This window comes from Dioszegia hungarica (genome assembly GCF_025882075.1).
Source record: "Dioszegia hungarica strain PDD-24b-2 chromosome Unknown MKK02contig_7, whole genome shotgun sequence".
In the NCBI taxonomy this organism is placed as follows: Eukaryota; Fungi; Basidiomycota; class Tremellomycetes; order Tremellales; family Bulleribasidiaceae; genus Dioszegia; species Dioszegia hungarica.
In genome coordinates this window covers 1,110,930-1,134,584 of record NW_026515769.1, presented here as the reverse complement: position 1 = coordinate 1,134,584, position 23,655 = coordinate 1,110,930, and the positions used below count along the sequence as shown (strand labels likewise).

General features: G+C 57.4%; 12 protein-coding genes across 12 annotated transcripts; 7 read left to right on the top strand and 5 right to left on the bottom strand.

Moving 5' to 3' along the window:
- Nucleotides 1-641: 641 nt before the first annotated feature.
- Nucleotides 642-2,720, top strand: MKK02DRAFT_24060 (major facilitator superfamily domain-containing protein; the record flags this gene model as incomplete). The annotated part of the gene is made up of 8 exons (XM_053086836.1): nt 642-980; nt 1,030-1,512; nt 1,559-1,715; nt 1,775-1,941; nt 1,998-2,074; nt 2,125-2,352; nt 2,414-2,587; nt 2,642-2,720. 8 exons carry the CDS (start codon nt 642-644, stop codon nt 2,718-2,720), a joined length of 1,704 nt encoding a protein of 567 aa, XP_052947402.1.
- A 481-nt stretch (nt 2,721-3,201) lies between these two features.
- On the top strand, nt 3,202-5,406 carry MKK02DRAFT_43550 (uncharacterized protein; the record flags this gene model as incomplete). Its single annotated transcript, XM_053092486.1, has 2 exons — nt 3,202-4,402; nt 4,454-5,406. 2 exons carry the CDS (start codon nt 3,202-3,204, stop codon nt 5,404-5,406), a joined length of 2,154 nt encoding a protein of 717 aa, XP_052947401.1.
- A 262-nt stretch (nt 5,407-5,668) lies between these two features.
- On the top strand, nt 5,669-7,663 carry MKK02DRAFT_43549 (HbrB-like-domain-containing protein; the record flags this gene model as incomplete). The annotated part of the gene is made up of 4 exons (XM_053092485.1): nt 5,669-6,055; nt 6,109-6,485; nt 6,531-6,732; nt 6,779-7,663. 4 exons carry the CDS (start codon nt 5,669-5,671, stop codon nt 7,661-7,663), a joined length of 1,851 nt encoding a protein of 616 aa, XP_052947400.1.
- A 56-nt stretch (nt 7,664-7,719) lies between these two features.
- Nucleotides 7,720-8,688, bottom strand: MKK02DRAFT_24017 (NO signaling/Golgi transport ligand-binding domain-containing protein; the record flags this gene model as incomplete). The annotated part of the gene is made up of 7 exons (XM_053086829.1): nt 7,720-7,839; nt 7,891-8,109; nt 8,203-8,302; nt 8,390-8,433; nt 8,480-8,533; nt 8,580-8,609; nt 8,659-8,688. 7 exons carry the CDS (start codon nt 8,686-8,688, stop codon nt 7,720-7,722), a joined length of 597 nt encoding a protein of 198 aa, XP_052947399.1.
- A 367-nt stretch (nt 8,689-9,055) lies between these two features.
- On the bottom strand, nt 9,056-10,797 carry MKK02DRAFT_43547 (uncharacterized protein; the record flags this gene model as incomplete). Its single annotated transcript, XM_053092484.1, has 4 exons — nt 9,056-9,182; nt 9,231-9,716; nt 9,766-10,329; nt 10,376-10,797. The coding sequence occupies 4 exons, from the start codon at nt 10,795-10,797 to the stop codon at nt 9,056-9,058; spliced, it is 1,599 nt and encodes a 532-aa protein (XP_052947398.1).
- Nucleotides 10,798-11,108: 311 nt separating this feature from the next.
- MKK02DRAFT_32420 (uncharacterized protein) lies at nt 11,109-13,092 on the top strand (the record flags this gene model as incomplete). The annotated part of the gene is made up of 7 exons (XM_053088499.1): nt 11,109-11,359; nt 11,408-11,497; nt 11,551-11,687; nt 11,738-12,121; nt 12,168-12,336; nt 12,383-12,685; nt 12,732-13,092. 7 exons carry the CDS (start codon nt 11,109-11,111, stop codon nt 13,090-13,092), a joined length of 1,695 nt encoding a protein of 564 aa, XP_052947397.1.
- Nucleotides 13,093-13,536: 444 nt separating this feature from the next.
- On the bottom strand, nt 13,537-14,397 carry MKK02DRAFT_43545 (uncharacterized protein; the record flags this gene model as incomplete). The annotated part of the gene is made up of 2 exons (XM_053092483.1): nt 13,537-13,589; nt 13,650-14,397. The coding sequence occupies 2 exons, from the start codon at nt 14,395-14,397 to the stop codon at nt 13,537-13,539; spliced, it is 801 nt and encodes a 266-aa protein (XP_052947396.1).
- A 2,551-nt stretch (nt 14,398-16,948) lies between these two features.
- MKK02DRAFT_36495 (uncharacterized protein) lies at nt 16,949-17,880 on the bottom strand (the record flags this gene model as incomplete). Its single annotated transcript, XM_053089435.1, has 3 exons — nt 16,949-17,522; nt 17,569-17,662; nt 17,724-17,880. 3 exons carry the CDS (start codon nt 17,878-17,880, stop codon nt 16,949-16,951), a joined length of 825 nt encoding a protein of 274 aa, XP_052947395.1.
- A 230-nt stretch (nt 17,881-18,110) lies between these two features.
- Nucleotides 18,111-18,766, top strand: MKK02DRAFT_43543 (uncharacterized protein; the record flags this gene model as incomplete). Its single annotated transcript, XM_053092482.1, has 6 exons — nt 18,111-18,181; nt 18,244-18,286; nt 18,364-18,451; nt 18,532-18,616; nt 18,666-18,689; nt 18,745-18,766. 6 exons carry the CDS (start codon nt 18,111-18,113, stop codon nt 18,764-18,766), a joined length of 333 nt encoding a protein of 110 aa, XP_052947394.1.
- A 166-nt stretch (nt 18,767-18,932) lies between these two features.
- On the bottom strand, nt 18,933-20,057 carry MKK02DRAFT_43542 (uncharacterized protein; the record flags this gene model as incomplete). Its single annotated transcript, XM_053092481.1, has 6 exons — nt 18,933-19,136; nt 19,187-19,229; nt 19,280-19,377; nt 19,438-19,559; nt 19,596-19,977; nt 20,046-20,057. The coding sequence occupies 6 exons, from the start codon at nt 20,055-20,057 to the stop codon at nt 18,933-18,935; spliced, it is 861 nt and encodes a 286-aa protein (XP_052947393.1).
- A 273-nt stretch (nt 20,058-20,330) lies between these two features.
- MKK02DRAFT_43541 (mitochondrial carrier domain-containing protein) lies at nt 20,331-21,797 on the top strand (the record flags this gene model as incomplete). Its single annotated transcript, XM_053092480.1, has 8 exons — nt 20,331-20,512; nt 20,565-20,651; nt 20,701-20,989; nt 21,043-21,208; nt 21,264-21,320; nt 21,378-21,433; nt 21,512-21,577; nt 21,672-21,797. 8 exons carry the CDS (start codon nt 20,331-20,333, stop codon nt 21,795-21,797), a joined length of 1,029 nt encoding a protein of 342 aa, XP_052947392.1.
- A 396-nt stretch (nt 21,798-22,193) lies between these two features.
- MKK02DRAFT_36494 (putative pyruvate dehydrogenase protein x component mitochondrial precursor) lies at nt 22,194-23,527 on the top strand (the record flags this gene model as incomplete). Its single annotated transcript, XM_053089434.1, has 6 exons — nt 22,194-22,298; nt 22,402-22,464; nt 22,538-22,827; nt 22,884-23,061; nt 23,165-23,291; nt 23,358-23,527. 6 exons carry the CDS (start codon nt 22,194-22,196, stop codon nt 23,525-23,527), a joined length of 933 nt encoding a protein of 310 aa, XP_052947391.1.
- Nucleotides 23,528-23,655: the final 128 nt, after the last annotated feature.

Genomic DNA, 23,655 nt, shown 5'->3' with positions numbered 1-23,655 from the left:
CTGATGGGGAGGTCTACTGGGAACTAGCTCCCGTCGGCCGTCAGCACTGTGGACCCGACGCGGCGAGGAATGTGGCTGTTGGTGGCGACGTCATCCAAATGCGGCCATAAATAAATCGAGACCCCACAGGCTCACACCATCAGCTTTTCCTCTTGAAACATTCATATCTCTTCGTCCACAGCTTGATCATCACCGCGCATCGCATCACACCTGTATATCATCCGACGGACCCATCAAAATCAGACAGCTGCTGTGTACAATAGCTAAGCTATCCTGTAAACAACAAAATGTCGGGGCTGGCCCGTGATCCGCTCGTCCTCGGGACGCCATATGGATCGACCTCGACCCTCCCTCACTCGGAGGTACAGCCATCTTCTACATCACATCTTCCCTCAATCAATGAGCCGGTCATATCGGAAGCACCGGCCGTACCGTCATCCCAATCCGGGGACGGCACTACCCGCTCAAATGACGAGCTAGCCTCCCAATCCTCTGGTACGACAATCGCCAACTCCCCCTCGGACGGGAGTCATCCGGTATACAAGCACGGCCGATGCACCCCCGATTACGCCGCAGAAGAAGCGCAGGATCTCGGGGTCGGTACCGACGAGAAGGACCCCAACAGAGGCGGGATGGGCGGGATGAACGAGAAAGAGTCGTCTGACCAAGTGAGCCCGCTCGCTCCTACTCGCCGGACCGAGCGGTCGGGCACGCTCTCGCGTATCAACCGCAAGGTCGAGACTTCTTCAGGCGGGGAGATGCCCTTTGGGTACGGGATGCAGCCGATCCGGAAGCAAGTCAGCTTGCCGCCTGGCGTGGGGCCGTTCGGGGGTAGTGCGCCAAGTGGGGAAGACGCAGAGTTGGGCTTGATGGCTGTGCGGAGTCTAGAGGAGGAGCTGCAGCGGGAGAGTGAGAGGGAGAGGAAAGGGCCTGATCCGTTCGCTGTCAGATTTGAGCCGGGAGAGGCGGCAAACCCCAAGGTGAGTCTCATGGCCTGTTTGCTCGGGAACAGCGGTGCTAACTAAGCAGAACTGGGGTGTAGGCTACCGGTGGATGTTGACAGCTATCGCCGGCCTTCTCGTCCTCAACTCGACCTTTGCGTCGTCCGCACCATCCGGTATCGTCCAGCCCCTGATCGAGCAATTCCAATTCTCCGAGGAGATTGCGGTTCTCACAATCTCCCTCTTTGTCGCCGGATACTGCCTCGGCCCGCTCCTCTGGGGTCCGCTATCCGAGGCATACGGTCGTCGGCCCATCTTCATCATCTCCTTCGTCTTCTATACGGGATTTCAGGTCGGATGCGCCCTTAGCCCAAATACAGCCAGTATCCTGGTTTTCCGCTTCCTCGGCGGAACGTTTGCGTCTGCGCCATTGACGAATTCTGGCGCGTTGATTGCGGATATCTGGGACACGGACCACCGAGGACAGGCCATGTCGCTGTTTAGTATCGCGCCGTTCGCGGGGCCAAGTCTGGGGCCGATCATTTCTGGCTACATCCAGGTCACCGAGACTGTGAGTCAATCTTGACCTGGATGTGTCCAAGTAGCTGACCCTGCAGTCCTGGAGATGGGTCTTCTGGATATTGACACTCTTCGCCGGGGCCTGTTTGCTCGTCATCATCTTTGTCGTCCCCGAGACCTACGCTCCCGCGATCCTCACCGCCAAAGCCGTCCGGATGCGTAAAGAGACTGGTGATGATCGGTATTATGCTCCTCGTAAGTTGCCTAAAACCCCTTGCACGATGCTTGAGAATGGCGGGAAACTGACGTATCAGTCGAAAGAGCCGACCGGAGCTTCAAGCAGACCCTCCACAATATCCTCGCCAAACCATTCATCATGCTCGTCCGCGAGCCGATGCTGCTCGCGATCACGCTGTACATGTCTTTCGTGTATGGTGTAGTGTATCTGCTGTTCGAAGCCTTCCCCTTCGTTTTCGTCAACGTATGTCCCCCGCTTCTCGAATGAGGCCGAGGATGATCAGAAGCTGACGGCGACAGGTTCACGGCTTCAACGCAGGTGAAAACGGCCTCGCCTTCCTCGGACTGCTATGCGGTGGAGTGATTTGCGTCTTCATGTGAGTCCGAGTTTCCCTTCTTTCACGGATCAACGTGCTGATGATGTTAGCTACATCTTCCTCGTTGAGCCTCGATACCAGCGACACGTAGCCAAGCGCGCACCCCTGCCACCCCTCCCTGAAAAACGGCTCGAACTCTCAGTCATCACAGCCTGGTGTCTCGTCATCGCCATGTTCTGGTTTGGCTGGACGGGCGCATATGAGAGTATCCACTGGATCAGTCCCGTCCTCGCTGCCGGGCTCCTCGGCATTGGGATTCTCGGGATGTTCGTCACACTGTGAGCTGGCCTTTTCCGTCTGGGGTCTAGTCGACACAACAGGGCACAGCTGATGGTATAGCTTCAACTACATCATCGATGTCTACCTTTGGTCCGCTGCCTCAGCGCTCGCGGCGGCTACAGTCTGTCGATCCGTCTTCGGCGCGGGCTTCCCGCTGTTCGCGGGACAGATGTATACGAGGCTCGGGACGCAATGGGCGTCCTCTTTGCTTGGTTTCCTGGCGTTGCTCATGGCGTAAGTTGCCCTCTTGACATCGTCTGGTATCAGGGATAGAGCTTACGTGTATAGACCGATCCCGTTGGTATTGATGAAGTATGGTGCGACGTTGAGGAAGCGGAGCAAGTACTCGCCTTCACGCGGGGACTAGGCGGAACGGCGTGGTGGGTGGGAGATGCTCGGGAGGGGAAGAAGACTGTATCATAGGACACAATTATAATCACAATATGTAGCTGTATTCCCACGTTCAGTAGGCTCACTGGCAGGCAGCAGATATGCTGGGCAAGTTTCTGGATCTGCTTGCACGCCCGACGTCCACGTCCGGAGCGACCAAAAACCTACGCACGGACCATATCTCGCTCGCAACCCGAGCTCAGCATGCTCCCCTTTTGTCTCGACTCCATACTTCATACTAGAAGTATCCACTACTGCAGTTTACCCTCAGTATCCTGTGGTGTAGCCCAGACTATCTCCCTGTCCAAACAAAATCTATTAAGCCAAGCCCGAACAACCCCGAAATTACAAATTATCATCCGCCATCAACGTTCAACTCGCCATCAGCTCCCTTCGGCTGACTCATCCCCTCCCTCCCTTCCTTCCCATCCCAATCAACTACCCCTATCAACTTCACCATGTCAGAATCCTCTGCTGATTCCTTCGATCTCCCGGTATCTCAGGGCCGGGTGGACATCGCTGTTCCCATACGCCGCGGACGTCAACTCGGGAGACACGATCTGCGGGACCACTTCAGCCCGGATTCCGACGACGACGGAGAGGACCCTCTGCGCTTGGTTCCTTCTCCTTCTCCTCCTCCTCCTTGGAACCGCATACCACGTGATCAGCAGCTGGCTGCTTTCGGTGTTCGACCTGCTGAAAGCGGACAGGCGGATCATGCGGCGCGCAGCAGGCGTACGGCGGATACTGCGCAGGCAGCGGAGGCGGCTGCGGGACCATCGAGCGTGAACGTCCTCACGCCTCGCCGGAGAGGTGCTATTACAGCGGCACGGGCGGGAGATGCGGAAGCGGCATTGCTGGCAAGACAAAGGGGGAGCGGTGCGAGCGGGCTAGCCGAATTCTTTAGGCCAGTCACTGCGGAAGCCATGTACGGATCGTCCCGCCGAGCGGAGCATCAACAGCTGGCGGAAGCGCGGCTCGGGCGGCTCTTGGACAATGCAGCTCCACGACCAGAAGTTCCTTTTGTGTGTGCCGAACGAGCCAATCGCCGGCGGGTTCGGATAGCGTCCTCCTCTCCGGACTCGTCGGAATTCTTCTCAATTCGGGATCGGGTCCGTCGTCGACTCACGGGAGACAACGACGACGGCCCTCAGCGGGAGGCACCCGGTCTCCCTGCCCATCCTCAAGCAGCAGGACCGGGACCGGCAGCGGAGGCAGCGGCTCGGCGGAGGTCTGCCGTGGCGGATCGGCGCGAGCGGCTGCGAGCCCTGATAGAAGCACGCGGCGAGCTGGACGGTTCGGACAATTTGAACCTGGAGCTCCCTGTGCGCCCGAGACCTGTCGGCGCCGGCCTCGGAGAAGCGCGGCGACCAGCCGCAGCCGGCTCATCAGCCATTCGTCCGGTCCCAGTACCTCGCAGGCAAGCCGCCGCTGAGCCGTCAGCGGCTCGACCGCAAGTCCGGTTCCAGGAGGAGGCGGTCGTGGATCTCACGGGGGATAGCAGTGACGAGGAAGTCGTCTTTGTTGCCGGAAATGCAGCGGCACCCCGGGCCGCTCCAGCACCACAACGGGGTGGTAATGCCCACGTAGCACCGCACGCGGCGGCTCGGGAGCGACAGGCGGCGGCGAGAAGGGTAGCAGTACAGCAGGATCTAGCGGGTGAGTGCCAAATGGACAGGTTAGGCATGGTAGTTGTGCTAATGCCTGTAGAGCTGGAAGCTGTGCTGGAAAGGCGAAGGGCGCAAGCTCAGCAGCTGCGCGATCTTGCTCGCGCGGATAGGGATCGATTTGAAGATCTGCCCGTTGTCCAGGAAGGGGCCGCTCCGCCCGGTCCTATCCGTCTCGGCGGTGCAGTCTTGCAACAGGGGAATCGCAGGCTTCAAATTGTGCCCCAGGCCGATGAAGCTGCGCGGGGCGGCGAGGCGCTGCAAGCAGATGCGAGGGCCGCGGGAAGGGCGAATCGGCGTTGGTTCCTCGACGCCGCACGAGGGGGTCTGGAAGCTCTATTCGAGCGGGGAGCAGCGGCGGTGGAAGGAGTAGGCGCTGGCGGGCTCTTCTGGGGCGTCCCACCCAACTTTGACGATCCCCATGCTCACCGGCACCACGGTGGACCACACCACGCCGGTCAAGCCGGGCCACCCCCTATCGATGTCCAAGCCATCCTCGCGCAAGTCGAGAGCGAGAAACCTGTCTTCCCCTCCCCCTTATACGGCTTCACCAACATGTTTGACCTGGAATCGGCGAAACCTATCGAGATTGACGATAGCGGCGATATCGTCAAGAGCAAGAAGAGACCCTTCCTCTCTTGCTTCATCTGCCACGCGCGGCTCCGGATGTCGACGACCAACGAGGACGATCGGATCTGGTCATTACGGTGCGGCCACCTCGTCGATCAGCGGTGTCTCCGCAAAATCTCCACACCGGTCACGGAGAAGGAGCTCGACTCGGTCCAGCCGCCCATCAGTGTGCTGCCGGTTCTGGGAGCAGAAAAGAAGGCGGATAAGCGGAGGAGCAAGGCGAAGTCAAAGAAGGAGCAGCCGAGGGAGTATACGTGGAATTGTCCGGCGAAGGGGTGTGGGAAGGAGCACAAGAGCGTCAAGATGCCGGAGGCGGAGGAGTGGGTGCAGATGGCAGGGGGTGGGGCGTTCCAGTTGTACACGTAAGGTAGATAGGAGGTGGTGCTGTAGGACCGTTGGTGTAGATAGGTTCAGATCTTGGTTAGGCATCGATATCAGATACTTAGAAGCTGTGTATAGAGTATATGTAGACTCGGGTAGGCGTCCCATAAGGAGATGTGCCGCCAACTGGGACACATCGTCAGGTCAGGATCAACATGCCTCCACTTCAAAATACCTTCTCGCTCGAGCTCACCTTTTCGACTTCGTACAATGCGCAAAGCATGACCACATCATCCCATACTCCGCCATGCGCTCTTCCTCCCGCGGCAACTCGGGGCGGCAGCCCAGTAATCTCACCATCCAGCCCCCTTCTCCCGGACTTCACCCACCGAGAATAACCACTCCCATCAACCAAACGATCCCTCAAATCAGCTCGCCCCGCAAAGCCCCACTCCCACCTTCACCTACCTACTCGAGTCACTCGAACCTATCCGGTCTCTCGGCCAATGATCCGCGGTCACGCAAAGGAAGCTTCGACGCACATGGGCAGGCCCCGCCCGTCCCGAGAAAGGATGACAAGCGGCTCCCTGGACTGCCGTTCGCGGGGTTGCAGCTGCACCTGCCTAGAAGTCCACGGAAGCCAAGAGGCGACGAGACGTATGGTCAGGGCGCAGGGATGTACGATAACAAGCTGGTACGTCTACCTTTTGGCCAGCGAAGAAAGGGTTCACAGCTGACTGGACACAGGTAGCGAGCACACTGTCACATCTACCGCCCCTTCCCCCTCTCTCGCCTACACCTACCGGAAACTCTGGTCAGATCTCGCATGCAGGCAACCTCGCTGTCTCTGCGCCAAATATGAACCACAAGACGTCGTATGCGTCTCTGGCGAGCTCGGTTAATCGCCCAGCCATGTCAGCTATGGCATCGTCCGTGGGCGTGGTGCTTCCCGATGGGACACCCCTGTCGACCCTGCCGTCCGAGGACATACCAAGAGCCGACGGGCGCAGCATGAAGGAGACTATGGCGCACTCGAGCCCGAGCAGTCCTTGGAGCCAGGTCACCATCAATGTTCTGCCAATCTTTGCGGGGAGCGCGCTGAAGCTACCTATCGAGGACCTGAAGTGAGCTATAACACACACAGATAAGGCGTACAAGCTGACCTCCAGTCACCTCTGTCACTCGCACATCATCGCTACCTCGCAGCGGACTGCGCCATCTCGACTGATCGCCGTGCTCTCCTCGGACTTGAGGGACCTTGTATCATCCGGTATGCTCACCCTGAAGTCAAGGCTCGAGACGGCGGATGATACGGTCCTGCTCGCTCGAATAGCCGAGTGCTGGAAGTTCTTCTGGACTCGCATTCTCTCTGTGAGTTCATACATGCTTGAAGATCTTGCAAGAAGCTGACTCTCAGTACCTCGAAGGCGTATTTCTGCCCTTCTCCCAAATGCGCGATCTCCCCTCCTCATCAACCTCGTCCGAGCCCTCCCGTCCTATCCCAGTGCGACACGTCCTGCTGTCCGGATTTCTCCTCAACATCCTCCTCCCCCTCATCCCTCGACTCTCCGTGCTCATCTCCGATCCCGAAGACCTGCCGCCTGACGCCCAACCTACTATCCCGGACATGCAGCAGATCCTGCAAATGATCCTCGTCCTCGGTACCCAATCGAGATATAGCAGCTTCTTTCCCTTTCAGTCGGAAGAGGAGAATGAGCGGATCGACGATGAGGTCAAAGACAGCGTGCAGGCCTTGGGGAAGGCGGTACGCTGGCGGATAGGCGTGCTGTCTTTGCCTCCAGAAGCGGACGGCCTCCCTACCGCAAAATCGTCGCCTGGCGGTATGCCAAAGCGGGGCAGTCTACAGCGGGTCTCGTCCCTTACTCAAGGAGGACGTCATCGTCGGCCAGGGTGGAGAGCGAGCGATGCCCTCGGACAGCCACCGCTCCCCACTTCGACAGACGGCGTGCATCCCTCACGGCAGAATTCAGACTTTTTCCAGCCCGAAGCGCGGTGGGGTCGGCCGAAGGTGGACGAGGAGGATGAGGATGACCATACGCCCGGCCAGAGCTTCGCTCCCTCGCGACAGGAGAGCTACGGCTACGGCTCAACAGCCACGGTATCGGGAGCGCCGTCCGCCGCCTCGACGCTGACGGCGGGAACGTGGCGGGAGGGCACATATACGGAAAATCAACGGACTCCGCAAGCGGATTATGGGAGGCGGGCGGTACAGCGAGCCGACTCGCAGGAGAGCGAGGCGACGCCCGTGGCGGCTGATACTCGGCGCGGTCAGAGAGTGTAGATGTAGCATAGAGAGAGCTAGCGTTGTATTTCGTTGCATCATCTGTACAGATTGGTTTATTCGTCATTCTCTGGCTGTTCTTCCTCCATCAACCGGACCAGACGGACGTGCATCTCGGTGCAGTCGTCCCCTCTCAGCATGTCCGACACGAAGCGTGTTTCTACCTGCATTTGGATCTGGTTATCAGCAAGACTTCCGGCGAGGATGGACCATCAGATCGGGCTCACCATTTCCAAAGCACCCCTTATCACCCCGCAGTAGACGTTGCTGAACCACAGTCCGCCCTCTCTTGCGTCCCTCGGCAGCTCCGCAAAGTCCGCTAGTGGGTTCTCCTCGAATATCAGGCTGAACTCGGAGGGTTGGGGTAATGATGGGTTGGACGGCTGAGCGTTGGGCGGTGGGAAGGTGACGGTTGGTGTGATGTTGAGGAAGGTCTTGAAGGCGACCTGAGGAGTCAGCTCTGGGTCAAGGTTATGTCAGGAGGTGATATCATGCAAGACGCGCTGCCCAGAGCGCTTGAAACAAAGAACAGGACAGACCTTTGATATTACTTCTGCTGTCTCCGCAAAGGTTTGACAGCGGCCCATTCCTGTTCTCGCCAGGAAGTCTTCTATGAGACGCGTTCCGATGTTGTAGCCCCTTCGTCATGTCAGCTCACATTATTTCAGGTAATCACCTGAAGCTGGCATCGCTCAATGCTGGTGAATGAGCAGGAAGACGACTCACATCTTATCCAACTGCTTGTTCACCTCCGCATAGTCCTCGTAATCCTGCTTGGATCAGATACATCTCACCACGGAGGGGCCCGATATATACCTTGATGAGCTGCACTACGAGTGCTCCGTATGTCAAGGTGAAGAGCTCGGCATTCTGACTGGTCAGCTCTGACCTGTACCAGGAGCTGGCGAAGACTCACGACCTTGTCGGTCCGCTTCCAGCCGTCCTCCTGCAATGGTCAGCGAGAGTCATTCCCCGACTGAAAAAGGCTGGCCCACTCCGACGGCTTTATATTGCTTCGCTGACATATCCAAGGGCGTGAGGTTGGACTGTAGATTGGGAGATGAGCGATGAGAGGAAGAGGTGATGGACATGAAACGCACGGTCGCGGTCACGCAGCAGCAACTTGCTTACGGCATGAGGAATGTCGCGATACGCGGTCGAGATGGCTGAGGAGGCTGAGGCTGCTGAGCGCTGAATGACCCATTGCATACTGCTACGCCGACGCTAGAGACCACGAGGCTAGGTGTGACAGCCTCCTATAGCGTGCGACACGGCTTACTGATGACCAAAATACATATCATTTCCCCTGATAGTGCTGCAATATCCCAATTATAAGATCTTCCGACGCTTTTGTTTTACTTCTTCTCCCCAGGACCTTGTTGCAAGCCTCCCCTACTTGAAGCAGATCAAGTGCACACTGTTCGCCTCGACGTTGATGACGTTGCCGCTGAGGTAGGGCTCGGTGACGGTACCTTCGGGCGAGCCGGAAGCGGTGTCGAAGGTCTGGCCGGCCCAGGTGCTGAGGATCATCAGCACAGAGCCAGATGACAAGATATAGATTACTCACATGTTGCGCTGAGCATTGGTGTAGGGGATCTTTAGGGACTTGATGGTAGCTGTCCCCACGTTGACATCAACCAAGCCAAAGCTCTTGAGGTTGACGAGCTGACTGGTCCTCTCCTCGGTCGAGTTGGTCCCGTTCACGTTGAAAGTGTCGTGGTTGGTGAGAACCATCCGGGCGAGCCTCTTGCCCTCCCAGATCCCGTAAGCCGAGATGGTGTTGTTGGTGGAGGTAAGCTCGGCGACGTAGGTGTTGCCCGAAGATCCGATGGCCTCGGCGACCACGACGGTGGAGTAGTACAGGGGACCGATGTGCTGGCGGGTGTAGTTGAGTCCGTCCGAGACATTTGTACCCGGAGCAAGGGCATTGTAGACGTATCCGTAGCCGTTGTGGAAGTGGAGACGGTCGACCCCGAGTGCGGCACCACCGAGGAGGTAAGACACGCCCCAGACAGCAGCTTCGGCAGTGTTGGAGAGGTTGGGCAGACCGTGGCTGACGGTCAGCATTCAGTGACGATGTGCGAGCGAAGCTCAAAACTCACTTGGCATAGCTGTTGGTCTCGCCAAACACCACCTTCTTCCCATACGTGTGTACGTAGTTCGCATCCACCGAGTAGCTTGTCCAGTTCTGGAACACGTTGTTCTTGCTCTGCAGCGTTCCCGGGGGAGCGAGGGTAACCGCACTGGACCGGAAGCCCGAGTACTTGTGGAAGTTGACGGCGGTGATGTTGCCCGATACGCGCGAGTCATCAAGCAGACCCGATCCCAGGAGGTACTGGTTGGTGAAGGGAGGCTGGTTCAGGCTTCCAGAGAAGCCGGAAGGGAGGAGGGTAGTACCGCCGTTGGTGGAGAGCTTGACGTAGGGGAGGACGGCGGCAGCGGTGTCGAGCCAGTACTTGGTGTAGTTCTGGGGAGACCAGCCGGCCCCGAAGGTAGCTGCCCAGTCGGCCGTCCACCCGTTGGGCTCGTTGCCGAGCTGGAGGTACTCGAGAGTCTGGCCGCTGAGGACGTTCTTCCGGTCTCCCTGGAAGACACGGACAAGCTCCTTGATCTGAGCGATCGTCTCGTTCCGAGAGGTAGGGGGTCGGATCGCTACACCCCACACACTGCGTGTCAGCGCGAGCTCAAGAAGGACTAAGAGGAGAAACGTACAACTTGGTGTCGGAGGGGAAATTCCCTGAGAGCGCATACCAGTCCCTACCTATGGTCACGGCGGAAGCCTGGGGGTAAGGGGTAGATGCCGTAGCGTTGGGATAGGACGCATTGCCGATCTGGACATTGGGATTGAGTCGCCCAAAGTCCTCGGAGGATCCGCCGACTCGGATAGGCGGGGTTATACCGGTGCGCTTCTTGAGATTGGCCAAGAGCTGGTTGACGAAGGTATTGGGCTGCCCGACGGCCTGGCCGGCCCAGTAGGGGAATTCCGAGAACTCAAGGGAGAAACCGAAGAAGTCCGGGGAGATGGAGCGAGCGTAGAGTGGTTGGTATGGGGGAAGTGTGAGATAGGTGGTCCCGAGAATGGCAGCTGAGGCGTTGGGGATGGCCAAGAGCAGGTAGACGAGGGGAGCGAACATGATGGTAATGGAGGAGGGGAGTGGAGGAGATCATCCATCGCGGAGAAGGCGTATCTGATATAGGAAGCTGCTTGAAATCGGTATCCGGACCGATGTGGGTACATCCCGGATATGGCAGAGCCTATTGTAGGCTATGTATAGAGGACGGGAGAAGCACAAGGGGTCTTCTGATCCAGTAATGATGCCACTAGTAGCAGTTGGGGGGGAAAGTGGGGCAACGCGGGGAACCGGTTGGGAAATAGACGGGGCCGATCCTCCGACGTGCCTGACCGGCTTGACCGGGCTATATCCACCTTCAACCAGTCAGCCATATGCACCAATTCCATCCTCGTTTTAACCTTGCCTTGCTTGATTCAGCTCTATATCCACCCGCTTGCCCGCCCGCCGAAGAAGTCGCCATCGGTCACATGTCAGACATACCCTCAGCCACACGGGCGAGCAAAGCTTGTGAAGCTTGTCGAGTGCGCAGAAGACGGTGCGACGGTGATCAGCCATGCTCGACATGCCGCCGATTAGGGGCAGGTAGTGGATGCGTCTTCCGAGCCAAGTCAAGACCGACGAGGTATGCTACAAATGGTGTAGCAGTCTTCGAAGCCAGCTGATCTGCAAGGACACTACCTGTGGCCCTGCGTGGCTCAGCGAGCGATGCTCCGTCGTCGTCCAGCCATGACCCACAAGCTTCGACCTCAAACACTCGACCGTGAGCTCACAGAGTCAAGATTCCTTAACGAGGAGGACAACTGACACGTAAAGACTGTCGCTTCCGTCGATACAGGCTCAGGCGTCGAGCAGCTGGCAGGTGCCTGTCGGGGAAGCGGATCCTCGGGGGACGGCCAACTATTTCTGCGACGAGATCGAGGACAGGGTGACTTCGTGGGTTCAGCAGATGGGTCAGTGCGGACATTCTCATCTCGTACAGACCCATTGATCTGACAGTCAGGCTCTCATTCGTCCGTCCGACTACCTCCTCAATCTGTACTTGCACCTTTTCTCTTCGGCCCATCTCCTCCCCTACCGGGTACGAGGCGGACGCGCGAATCCGCCATCGACACCTTTTGCGATACGAGTCTCGCCCTCTTCGAGCCCATCGTCACTCGCTCTGATCTCCGGTTCATGTGGATGCGGTGTGAAGACTTTTGGGAGACAGGCATGGTGGCCCCGCCGAACCCCGACGAGGAGATGACGGTTCTGGCGGCGATCGGGCTGGGTCTGAAGGTCGAGAAGCAGCTGGGAGATAGTGACGATATGGGGGACCTGGCTGTATATCGTTTGTGCCTGGACGTGGCGGATCGTCATCCGGATATGTGCTCGGAGCTGGCGCTTGGTGAGCTCCCCAACATCTGTCTATCTGCTCTTGGCTGATGTGCCAGTCGCACTACTCATCCTCAACTTTTCAGCTATACAAAGCGGAGGACCCGTTGAGAATCGCTCGAGCGTCAGTCGAATGGTCGACCAGCTGTTTCGTCTGGAGTCGCGGCGTCCTGCTGCGCAAACAGAAGTGCTGAACTTTTTATCGCATCAGACACGGTATCGCGATACGTGAGTGGTCACATCCTCCCGCAGGCTGTCACTGCTGATCTTGAAGTTGCTTCTCCACCCTATATGGCGGCAATCCTTTCCTGCCATTCCGTCTCGAGCATTTACCCGAATCAATATTCAAGACCTTCGTCCCAAACTACTCTACCTCCGACATGTTTGTCCGCCTCACGCTGCTCGAAAATCACATCATGCTATGGAAGCAGGTCTCAGGGGCGGAATCTGTCGACACTCAGAACATGCTTCAACAGTATGAGCTGGGCCTGCAGCAATGGCGTGTCGGGTTCTGGGCGGAGGAGCGAGGGGGATTGACGAATGCCATGTCGTACTACGCCATTATCCGCTATCACTGGTGAGTGCATACATCGTCATACCCCAAGTGTATCGCTGATAGCTAGGCTCCGAATCATGCTGAGATATCCGCTCTTCTATCATGAGACCCACAGCCCTCCATCTCAAACTATCTGCTGTCAAGCCGCCACCGCCATACTCAAGATGTACGATCAGCTCCGCAGCCTCACTGTCTTTCGCCCGACATGGTTCGAGACTCGGCGGATCAGTACGGCCGGTCAGGTGCTGCTGCTGTGCTATCTATCGGGCGAGCTGGGGAGGAAGGAGTTTGAGTCGATGGCCGAGATGACGGGCGACCTGTTGGAGAGGCTGAAGGCCGGCTGTTTGACGGCTGTAGCAGCAGAGGAGTCCTGGAAACAGCTAGTGCTGCTTGCTCGTAAGTGCTGTGATGCCCAGGCCGTCAGATGAAAAAGCTGATGTGTCAAGGCTCAGAATCGGCCGCCGCCAAGGATCAGCTTCCAAGCAGCACCATTTCAGGGGGAGAGGGCCTTTCTTTCGATTATACGATTCCTGTATTTCCGTAACGCGAATCAATCCGCATCTGTCGGCGGGTCAGATATTGTATAACAGACTTAGACTTAGACATAGACATAGACATAGACATAGACATAGACATAGACGTAGATAATGAGGAATGCCACCCTTGTCGTGCGCTTGTCGTCAAGTGCACTACAGTGTTTGGTCTCCCCTTTGCTGCTCACGATGAGTCGGCGGAGCTGGTGCAATACCGCTGAGCTGGTCTACAGTAGACAGTTACATACATGATCTCTTGATTGACAACGGCTAATCACCTAGCATACTGCCTGCTCCACCGCCCATGCCCACTCCCGCCCGACACGTCCATACAATCTCTCACCCCCGGCGACGAGATTCGAGCCTCAGCGCCGGAGCTACTCGGAAGTTGTCTGGTGGTCAGCAACATCCACGGAGATGAGAGACGCATCGTACTCTGCAGCTTATCTGACCAAATCCAGCCAGGATTAGCCTGCTAGCTTTCCGATACATGTCCTCCTCTTCCCCCGTCATGACCGCTCCGGGCTCCTGCTGGTCCATCCAGTCGATGAACGACATCACCGAGAGGCGAGCTGCCACCTCTTGCTCGTACTCGCCGCCGCTAATCCGAGTACGCTCGACGAGGGTGTCGAAGACTTCGGAAGTCAGACCGATACATTCCGCGCCGACAATACGTAGGGGGCAGCCGGGGGCGTGGTCGGCGAGATCGCCTGGGAAGTAGTGTTGCTTGATGAGGGGAAGGGACCATGATGCGGGCACAGCAAGGGAGGGAAGAAGAACGACAGTGATGTCGACCGAGCTAGATGCCGGGTCCCACATTGACGCTGGGTTGCTGACGCAGCTATACCAGGTGCCGTTCGAGCGCCACGCGGGGGGGACCAACAGGGTGACGTTGCGGACAGACTCGTCAACGTGACTGAGATCCACGTAGTCGTCCCGACCTTCCGAGGTGTACGTGTCCGGGTACCGGATGACGAGCCGTCTTGCCTTGAGATCGACGAGGTTTGGCGAGACCGGCGTGTGGAGGCGGCTCTGGCTCCCCTTCGGCTCTGGATACAAGACGATGTCTCGGACCGAGAGCTGCTCTCGTATGAAAGTCCGAAGAGCCCGAGAGTCGTGTTGCTCCGAAATGCGCACCGATTGGCAGAGTTCTACCAGCTTGCGAGGTATTTTCCTGTTCTTGCTGGGTTTCGCGATCATAGCCGCGACCCCCCGTGTGACGTGCAGTCGACGTAAATGACGGTGGCTCTTGCGCTCAGCCATCGTCTGCATTGACTTGCTGCATCGCAGCATGGTAGTGAGGGTCGAGAGGGGTAGATAGTCGAGTATGGTGGAGATGATGTGGGGATAGGCATCGAGGCTGAAGGGGGTTTGCCGCACGATGAGGGACGATGTATCGGCCTCGGCAGGGCTCTGAAAGAGTCAGCCAAGCACACTCGCGGAGGATAGGTGGGAGGCAACGAGGCCGGGCATAGCAGCCCCAGAAGAACCCCCAGAGGGGTACGAACGCCGAGGCGGTAACGCGACGTACGTTTGAACTTCCTTCAACGCTGGCGCTAGTCAGTCGCGCCGCCCGCTCAGCTTTCCTCTCTTCGAAATATGCAGCCAAGCTAAGCTGCATCGTTCGTTTGCGCGCGGCATCGGTCTCGGTGCTCAATGGATTAGATGCCTAGGATGGTACAAGGGTAAACATGACAATTAGATGGAGGGTCGAGGAATGTGGAGTTCGAATTCTCGGCGACAGGTCATCCATGCAGCCCTCTCGCGGGATCTGTTGGCGTTCAGATTTGTCCGACTCCAGCGAAGGGACTGCCGAATTGGGCTTCTCGTGCGACAAAGTAGGAGTGATCTGCAGCTGGCGACGAACCAACAAAGATGCACCTGACCCGTACGCGTAGTGCAAACACCCCTTCCCCGCTTCCACCCTACTGATCTGCTGAGGTTCTGCCCGATAATCCGCCGGGAACCCTCTCACGCTTCCTCCTGCCTTCCCCCAGACTGCTCTCTTGGGATCTTACAGTACTAAACGCAGCTAGACCTAGGCACACCAAAAGCTGCCTGCCGAGTCAGTATACACACAAAGGCATAAGATGCAGACTCACTTGTTCCCGCCGCACGGAGAGACCTGATCCACTCCTCCGCATCCCGCAGCTCCGCCTCCTCTTCCGCCGTAAAGATTCCGCCCGGCTGGTGCTCGTCCAGCCAATCGAGGAAAGACACCGCTGTGATGTGCTCCTCCTCGTCCGTGGGTGCCACGATTTCGAGATCCTCCCTGGCCGAGTGGAGAAGGGCTGGAAAGTCCCGCACAACCTTCCCCCAGTACTCCAGCCCGACGACTCGAAGCGGATGGTAGACGGGAATGCCGATACGGTCGACGACATACGCATAGGGGAAATTGTACCATACGCGAGTGATGGAGAGCTTCGATTGCATTTCTGACGGTAGCTGTCGCGAAGGTAAAATGACAATGGTCATCCGCTTGCCGGTATTGAGATCCGAGTCGGCGAACTCGCACCACGGGGTGAAGAGTAACTCCCACCACCGCGGTACAAGCAAGGTGACGCCTTGAACTTTTCGGTCGAGCAGCCCGAGCGCGAGCTCGAGATTTGGGTCGAGCATCGCCATGCAGTTGGCGGACATCCGTATGACGAGTTCGTCCGCTTTTAGACACCGCAGGGCCTCGGGCGCCTGCCAGCCCGTTCCCGGACGGAGCCAGTCGTCTCTGGATCCAACAACGACCAGCGGCAGATCCTCCATACTACCCCGAGGGAGGCTTGGGATTTTGTCATGGAAGCCATACGCGTCCAATCCAAGTGCTCGGACGTGCCGTAGGTTCTCAATCATGTATGGCGAGAACGACCGACCGCGTCCGCCCGAGGTGTACGCGCTCGCCTGCTGGATCATACCGTTGTATTGCTCGACGGTAAGAGTGAGGTCCCGGTATAGGTATGGGGTAGCGATCTGGTAGATATGCTTGTTGCAGCGGAGGAGGGTGGCGAGCGTGGATTTGGAAGAGTGAAGGAAGACGAGGGAGAGGATGAGTGGGTATGATTGGATGTCGAGCGGGGCTGATGAGGAGGGCGCGGGTGAGGTCGGCTGCTCGTTCTATCAGAGTCAGCAAGGCATCCAATAGCCTGCATTCGCTACACGAGGCAAGACCGGCCATCGGTCACGCTCGTAGGTGGCGGTCAGGGAGGACACTAGCAAGGGGGTGTGAAGTTGAACGATTGCTAGTAAGAAGGGCTCACTAATTCGGCATCCTTCGCTGCGGCGCTCAGTGTCTTCCTTCCCCTCTTGGCCACTCCAAGTCTTTCACCCTTCTTTGGTGCTTTTGCTTTAGGCATTAGTGCTGGCGAAATCAATGCTCGAGTTGACAGGTGGAGGGACAGGAACACGAGCTCTGGGCATAAGCCAACGAGCAACGACAAGCAGAAAGTTTCCGATGAGGAATGCGGATCTGTGCGCAGCAAGCAAATCGTTGCTTTCCTTCCTTGCACTTTCCTCGCCTACGTTTCAGAGGGGAACGATGCGCAATGTATCGCGTCTGCGGGATCTGGATGTGATACTTCTTGAGCTCAAGCAAGCAGCAACATTGAACGAAATCCAAGGGATCTGAATCGGCAGGTGCGTAAAAGGCAACTCTGGTAGTGAAGGTGAGCGCATACAGAGCGATCAACGAAAACGCCTTCCATCGTGCAGGATCTGCGTAATGTGTCAGACAGTATATGAAGCAGCAGGACTATACCTCCTTTCATCTGACCACCTCAAACACCTCACCACTCCCCTTCCACCCCTCATCCCTCCCCAACATCTCGCCCCAAAACATCATGATCCCCTTCCACTCTTCCCTTCCTCTCGGCATCGCCTCCCCTCCGCCCTGCTGCCCCTGCACAATCTCCACCTCCTTGAACGCCCTCTCGATCGCCTTGCGCACTTTCTGGCCGGCCGCCGAGCTGGCACTCTGCCGCGTAAAGTACGCTATGGGCGTAGCTATCCCCAGCGTCGAGGCCGGGAACGAGAGGAGCGGTCCGCAAACAGACGTGACTGATCCGAGACGTTTCCGCTTGTCCCCCACCCCCGCTGGAGAGGGAATACCGTCTTTTCCGACCGAAAGAGCTAGCTCGAGGGCCATACTGCCTCCTTGACCCCATCCGAAGAGATGGATCTGGGCCAGGTCCCACCCGATCTCGGCGGACGTGAGGGTTTCGAGAAGCTGTCGGAGGGGTTTGAGGGTCGGGGAGGGGTCCGGAGAGGGGAGCGGATTGAAGAGTGGGTCAAAGGTATTGTACCATGAGAAGTAGGTGGGGGACTCCATGAGTGGCACCCTGTATGTCAGCTTGGTCCGGCCACGGTGGTATCCCGGAAGCTCACACTAGCGGTCCCTGCAATGACAGTACAGCCGTACATGGCAGATTGAGGCTCTTTCCAAGCTGAGCAAAAGGGGCTTTGTTATCGCCTATCCTTGCTGGGTCAGCTACTACCTCTCAGACTACGATTTGTTCGAGCTGCGGCGCTGGGCAACCCACCTAGTCCATGTAACATGATGAGCAGATTCACGTCCTTCCCATCTGGCGAGGGCGCATAGTCGAATATCCAGGGTCTGAGTATCGAAGCAGACGGTAGAGGCCGACTCCCACTGGCTCCATCGTTGACTGGGCGGAGCTTGAGGTCTGTAGCTGCCATGACTGAGATGTAATGACGAAGGGTATTTAATCGATTTATTGCCCACAAGGTGGAACGGGGATTCCCCGAGGCGATTAATGGGGTCGGCAACACGGAAATATGCGGCGTTATAGCTCGTGCCTGGCGGAAGTTCGGCCAGGTCCGCTTCTTTCCAACGGAACTGACCCTTTCCACCAAGATTTCGGCCAGCCAACCTCCACTTCTGCCTTTCACTCTAGACTACTGACACTATGCTGTTCTGCCCTTACTGCGCTAATAACCTGACTATAGGTGATGCGGAAGACACGTCAGAGCAGGCTTGGTAAGCTTGCACCATCCCAATATTCCCACGGGGAGCCAGGTGAGCTCGAGCTGACGAGGCAGGGTCTGCCCGACATGTCCGTATAAGTGGCTCATCAAGAAGCAAGTGAGGCATCAAAACAGACTCTGAGCAGCTGGAAGGCAGACGGTCACTTCTTACACTGCACAGCTGATACCTGTCAGATATCAATGCGAACCCATTTGAAGCTGAAAGAGGTGGATGATGTCCTCGGGGGGCAGAAGGCATGGGAGAATGTCGACAAGACGACTAGTAAGTCCTCCTTAAGGCTTGCGCGGCATGACCCAGCTGCCCAATGCTCGGATGTCGGACATCAAAGCTGACAATCTCAGTCACTTGCGGGAAGTGCGACCATACTCAGGCGTACTATCGACAACTACAGATCAGATCTGCAGATGAGCCGATGACGACTTTCTAGTGAGCTAAAGAGTTCTTATCCGCTGCAAGACCCAAGCTCATATCACAGTAAATGCGAGAACTGCTCTCATGAGTGGAGAGAGGTTAGCTTCCGTTGCCCCAAAAGTAGTCTTCAGCTGACACAGCAGGGATAAGACCATGTTTTGCTGAAGAGGGAGCCCTCCTCCAGACCACCGACACGATAATTACGACCATGACGACAGCGAGGACAAGGAAAGGTATATGATACAGTATGATATAATCGATACAATATGAATACACTGCACACAACGACCCCTCACACGCCCACTACTCTAGCTTCTGAACGCTACTGGACCTACTCCTCCAGCCCCGCCTGGAGCATCCCCATGATCCGCCTCCACCTTCCTATCGTGCCCTCATCGGCCGGATCACCTCCTAGACCCGGCACGCCCAGCTCTTTCAGCCTTTCCCGCTGTCGCACCGATAGGGCATCTAGAAACGGCAGGCAGGTCTGGCGCTGGAAGTCTCGTAGACTCAGGTCGAGGGTCGTATCCCATTGCTGCAGGTGTCAGCAAGCTCAGCTCGATGCTCCAGCTGAGGTGAACGTACTGCTCTTTTCTCCGCAGAGATGGGTTTCCGGGCTATCCGGGAGCTGAATATCAGCTTGTATCTGCCCGAGCGTGCACGCGATTCAAAGCTCACATCTCCCGTTCGGCCAGAATAGACCGCTCATGGTCCGCCTTAATCTTCTCTTGCTTGGCCCACATACGTCTCTCAAGGGCATCCTGGTCTGCTTTCATCTGCACATATCAGCTTGCCGCTCTGAACCGCTTCGCTGAGAGCCGGCTTAGGAAGCTCACCTTGCGAAGCTCCGACATGAAGCGCTCATCGCCTATCATCTCCCCAAGCTTCGGTAAAGCCTTGGCAAATGGCATCGTGCTTATATCCCCCGTCTTCACTTCGGCACCTCCCTCTTCCGCCGCTGCGGTGACAGCTGTGTTCTCTGATGGTGGCATACGGCTCTGGGATCCGCTCCCATTCCGGACGGGAGACGGGGCGAGCCAGTCCTTCACTGGCCCGAAAGGCTCAATGAGGTTTCGCGATACCTGGCTGCCAGACCCGGACGAAGGCGTACCCGCCGATCCGCCGGGCGGATGCCGACCGCCATTGACGGACCGAAGTAGATCATTGAGCTGTTGCGTCGAAGGTAGTGCCGCTGTGCCCGTTGACGACGATGTGGCTATCGAGCCAGAATGACCGCGAGATAGCGCACGAGATGGCGATGGTAATACCTTGCCTGGGGACTCTGCGAGCTGCAGACCTGAGGAGGCGGCTGTGGGCGCATCTTGCGTCGAGCGAAGGACGGCCAGAAGAGACTGGATACTGTTCTTCTCGTTATCCTGATAGATGTCTCAGCTGCTTGGCCCAGTATCATTACCATGGGGTGAGTACTGGCTTCAGGACTTACTTGAAAGTTCATTGTCCTGGTTCCTGTCCATCCTGAGCTTTCGTGTGTACGCCAAAGATGAAGTACAGTGGACGAAGTTGTAGGAGGTTTGCATCCGAGCTGGTGTACGAGTCATATTCAGGCACGGTTCAAAAAGGTTGAGATCGTCGTCGCCGATGCATTTCCCGACCGACCTCGGCTATAACAATCATCTATGCTGTGTCCTTAAGCTATCGAGAGGTCCAGCCACATCCCTCACTTGCCCAGCGAAGCACAAGCACAATCATCACGCTCGATTAGTCTAAAATGTCCACAGCCGTGGCCCTCCCACCTCCACCGATTCGAACCACCAAAGATCTCAAGGCGGCGCACCATCTCTCCTCGGGCGGCGCGTCGGGTCTTGCGTCCGCTATAACCCTGCAGCCCCTGGATCTGCTCAAGACTCGTCTACAGCAGGCTTATGCGACCGAAGCGAAGGGGGCCAAGCGGTGCGCTCCTGTCCCACAAGCGTGGGGGACCAAGGCCAAGCTGATCAAGCAGGAGAAAGCTGAGCCAGGTAGTCAGTGGTGTATTGCGAGATGATGGAATACAAGGCTTATGGCGGGGTACCACACCCACTGTTGTTCGGTGAGCTCTCTCATTCTCAACCGGTCCAGCCGTCGTGTTGACGGGCAAGAAACGTCCCCGGCGTAGCCATGTACTTCTACTCACTCTCCGCTATCCGGGGATACCTGACCACCATCCCATTCTTCGCTATCCCCCTCACACAGCCTACAGGTCAGCCGCCAACGGCAGTGGCTGCTCTTCCCGCCTCCTCTGTCCCGGCCGCAGCGCCGATATCGCCCGCATCAAACACAGCCCTGGTCAAGCTATCACCCCAGGGCAATCTTATTGCTGGTGCGATAGGGCGGACAGGGGTCGGTTTCATACTGAATCCAGTGACGGTCCTGAAGGCGAGGTTCGAGGTGAGCGGTTCTTTCAGCCTTCTGGAAAGTGGAGTGCGGCGCTCATGAGGCAGAGTGGCCAGTACAAGGAATACAAATCGCTCTTCTCTGCTTTCAAGTCGCTGCTACGGCAAAACGGCGTCCGGGGGCTGTTTCAGGGGTTCACAGCGACGGCAGCGCGAGATGCACCGTATGCGGGAATGTACCTCGTCTTCTATGAGAAGGGGAAGGATCTGGCTGGTAGGTCACCTGATTCTTGGGTCGTCGGGGCATAAGGGAGTGAGCTGATTGACAGGACGACTCGTCAAGCCGGAATGGGGGATACCGTATGCTGCTCAGCACTCTGTCTCGGGTACGCCTCCTCCTGACCCGATAAGTGCATGCGGAACGCATAGCTGATCTGATCAAGGAGCTCTGGCAGCTATACTAGCGACGACTATCACCTCACCAGCCGACGTAGTCAAAGTAGGTCCCTTCACTATCTTACTGAGCTCGTCCACCTCTATCTCCTGTCGAGGTACAGTGCTAGAGCTGAGACTGCAGACAAGAATGCAGGTGAACTTCACGAATCACCCGACAATACGAATCGCCATCAGCAAGATCTACGCCGTGAGTCCTTCTACCAGCCTGAGGCTAGGGCCGAGACTGTCCACAGCCTTCGCTCGGCAGAGAGGTTTCAGAGTACAGGAGCTGATCAATGCAGGACCGGGGACTCGCCGGTTTCTTCTCTGGCTCGTCCTTAAGAGTCTCGCGCAAAGCGGCGTCGAGCGCGATAGCTTGGACGGTATATGAGGGATTACTGCTCTTTTATCGGGATAGGGAAGCCTGATTGTCGCATCTGTTGGCTGGGTACTATGCACACCTCATTTGTTGCTATCAAGACGTCCTCTCTTCCTGTAGGCAGCAGTCTCTCATATGCATGCATCGTGCAGCCCTCCCATCGCCCAGCGCCCAGCGCCAGTTTTGAGGAATGCGGAGTAGACCCGTGTGGTGCGGGAGTAAAAAGTGTTGACCCGTTCCGAGCCGCCCCAAGCCAAGCTCCTGTGCACTTTCTTCACTTCAACTGTACATCAACCTAGATAGAATGTCAGCCCCAAGAGCTCTAAGCCTGATAAGCAGGCGCTCAGCCCGCTCAGGTCAGCTCCTGCATACTCACAACAGCTGAGACCGCCGAGCTGACTTGCTAGGCCCGTCCATCCGGCATGTCCGATACGCGACCACCTCGATGCGCATGCCCGCCATGTCGCCTACCATGACGGAGGGTGGTATCGCGGGATGGAAGAAGCAGGAGGGGGAGAGCTTTGCGGCTGGGGATGTGTTGTTGGAGATGGTGCGTTTGCTTGGTCGAGCTTGGTGGGCGGGTTGGCAGGTCGGCGGGTTGGCGGGGTCGGAACGATGCGGGAGGTGTTGGGAGAGTCGTGCTGATCGGACAGGAGACGGACAAGGCGACCATTGACGTCGAGGCGCAAGATGATGGGATAATGGGCAAGATCCTCGTAAGTCTTGTTACCCTCAACTGGCTGGGCCGTGACTGGAACTGAGCGCGGCAGCATAGCTGATCCTTCCTAGGTCCAAGCAGGCGCCCAAAAAGTCCCAGTCGGACAAGTAATCGCTCTTCTCGCGGAAGAAGGGGACGACCTGGCATCTATCGAAGTACCCTCGGATCTCTCCCCGCCGGGTGCGGAAGCACCCCCTCCCAAGGCGGGCGCGAGCGCGGAGAAGAAGGCGGAAGTGCCAAAGAAGGCCGAGGCTTCTTCTTCCACACCACCGCCGGCAAAGACGGAAGCGCCAAAGAAGGATCATGATGGACATAAAGTGGTCAAGCATTCGAAACCGCTCTTCCCTTCCGTGATGAGATTGTAAGCTTCCATGAGGGCTTCGTGTCAAGAAGGAGGAGTATGGCTGACACCCGTAGACTACTCGACTCCTCCCTTACTTCAGCACAGATCGCAAAGCTGAAAGGAACCGGCCGCCATGGGATGCTTACGAAGGGCGACGTCCTCACTGCCATGGGAAAGATCAGCAACCCGTACGGAAGCGCCGAGAAGATGTCGACGGACGCTATGGGGCCGAGTGGGAAGCGTGCGAGCGAGGTAGGTCACGCTCAGAACTTGCATGATTCATGTCGAGACGGCCTGCTCTTATGGCTTCCTGGTCCTGCTGAACCGAGACGATAGCAGTCAGCTGACACCTCAGTCCAAGGCTACCGCACCAGCTAGCAAACCAGTCAAGGAGGATCCCCTTGATGGCCCCGCCCTTCGCCGGCTCATCCTCGCCGGGATGTCCAAAGCCACTCAGCCCTCCACACCACTCATTGATCACTGTGAGCTAATCTCTTCCTAACCGATCGCTTCAGTGCGAATCAAGGAGACTGAGCTGATCTCTGCAGCTCACTCCTCTCTCCCCCTTTCCCATGACTCGTTTGATGAGATCCTCTCCCCATATTCGTCCTTGCTGCCTCCGGCACAACCGCGCGTGGGTATTCCGGGCGCTGGGGAATTGGCGGCCATGGAGGGGAAGGGAGCGGGGAAGACAGACGAGTGGGCGGGGTTGTTCTAGGTCCAGAGAATCTGGGTTTGGTGGATGTCTGGGGTCTGTCTAGGTTTCTTCTCACGTCGGTATATAGGTAGAGTAGAGGGGATCAATGCATCATACCAGGATCTATCCGAGCTCCGCCCCACCCCCTT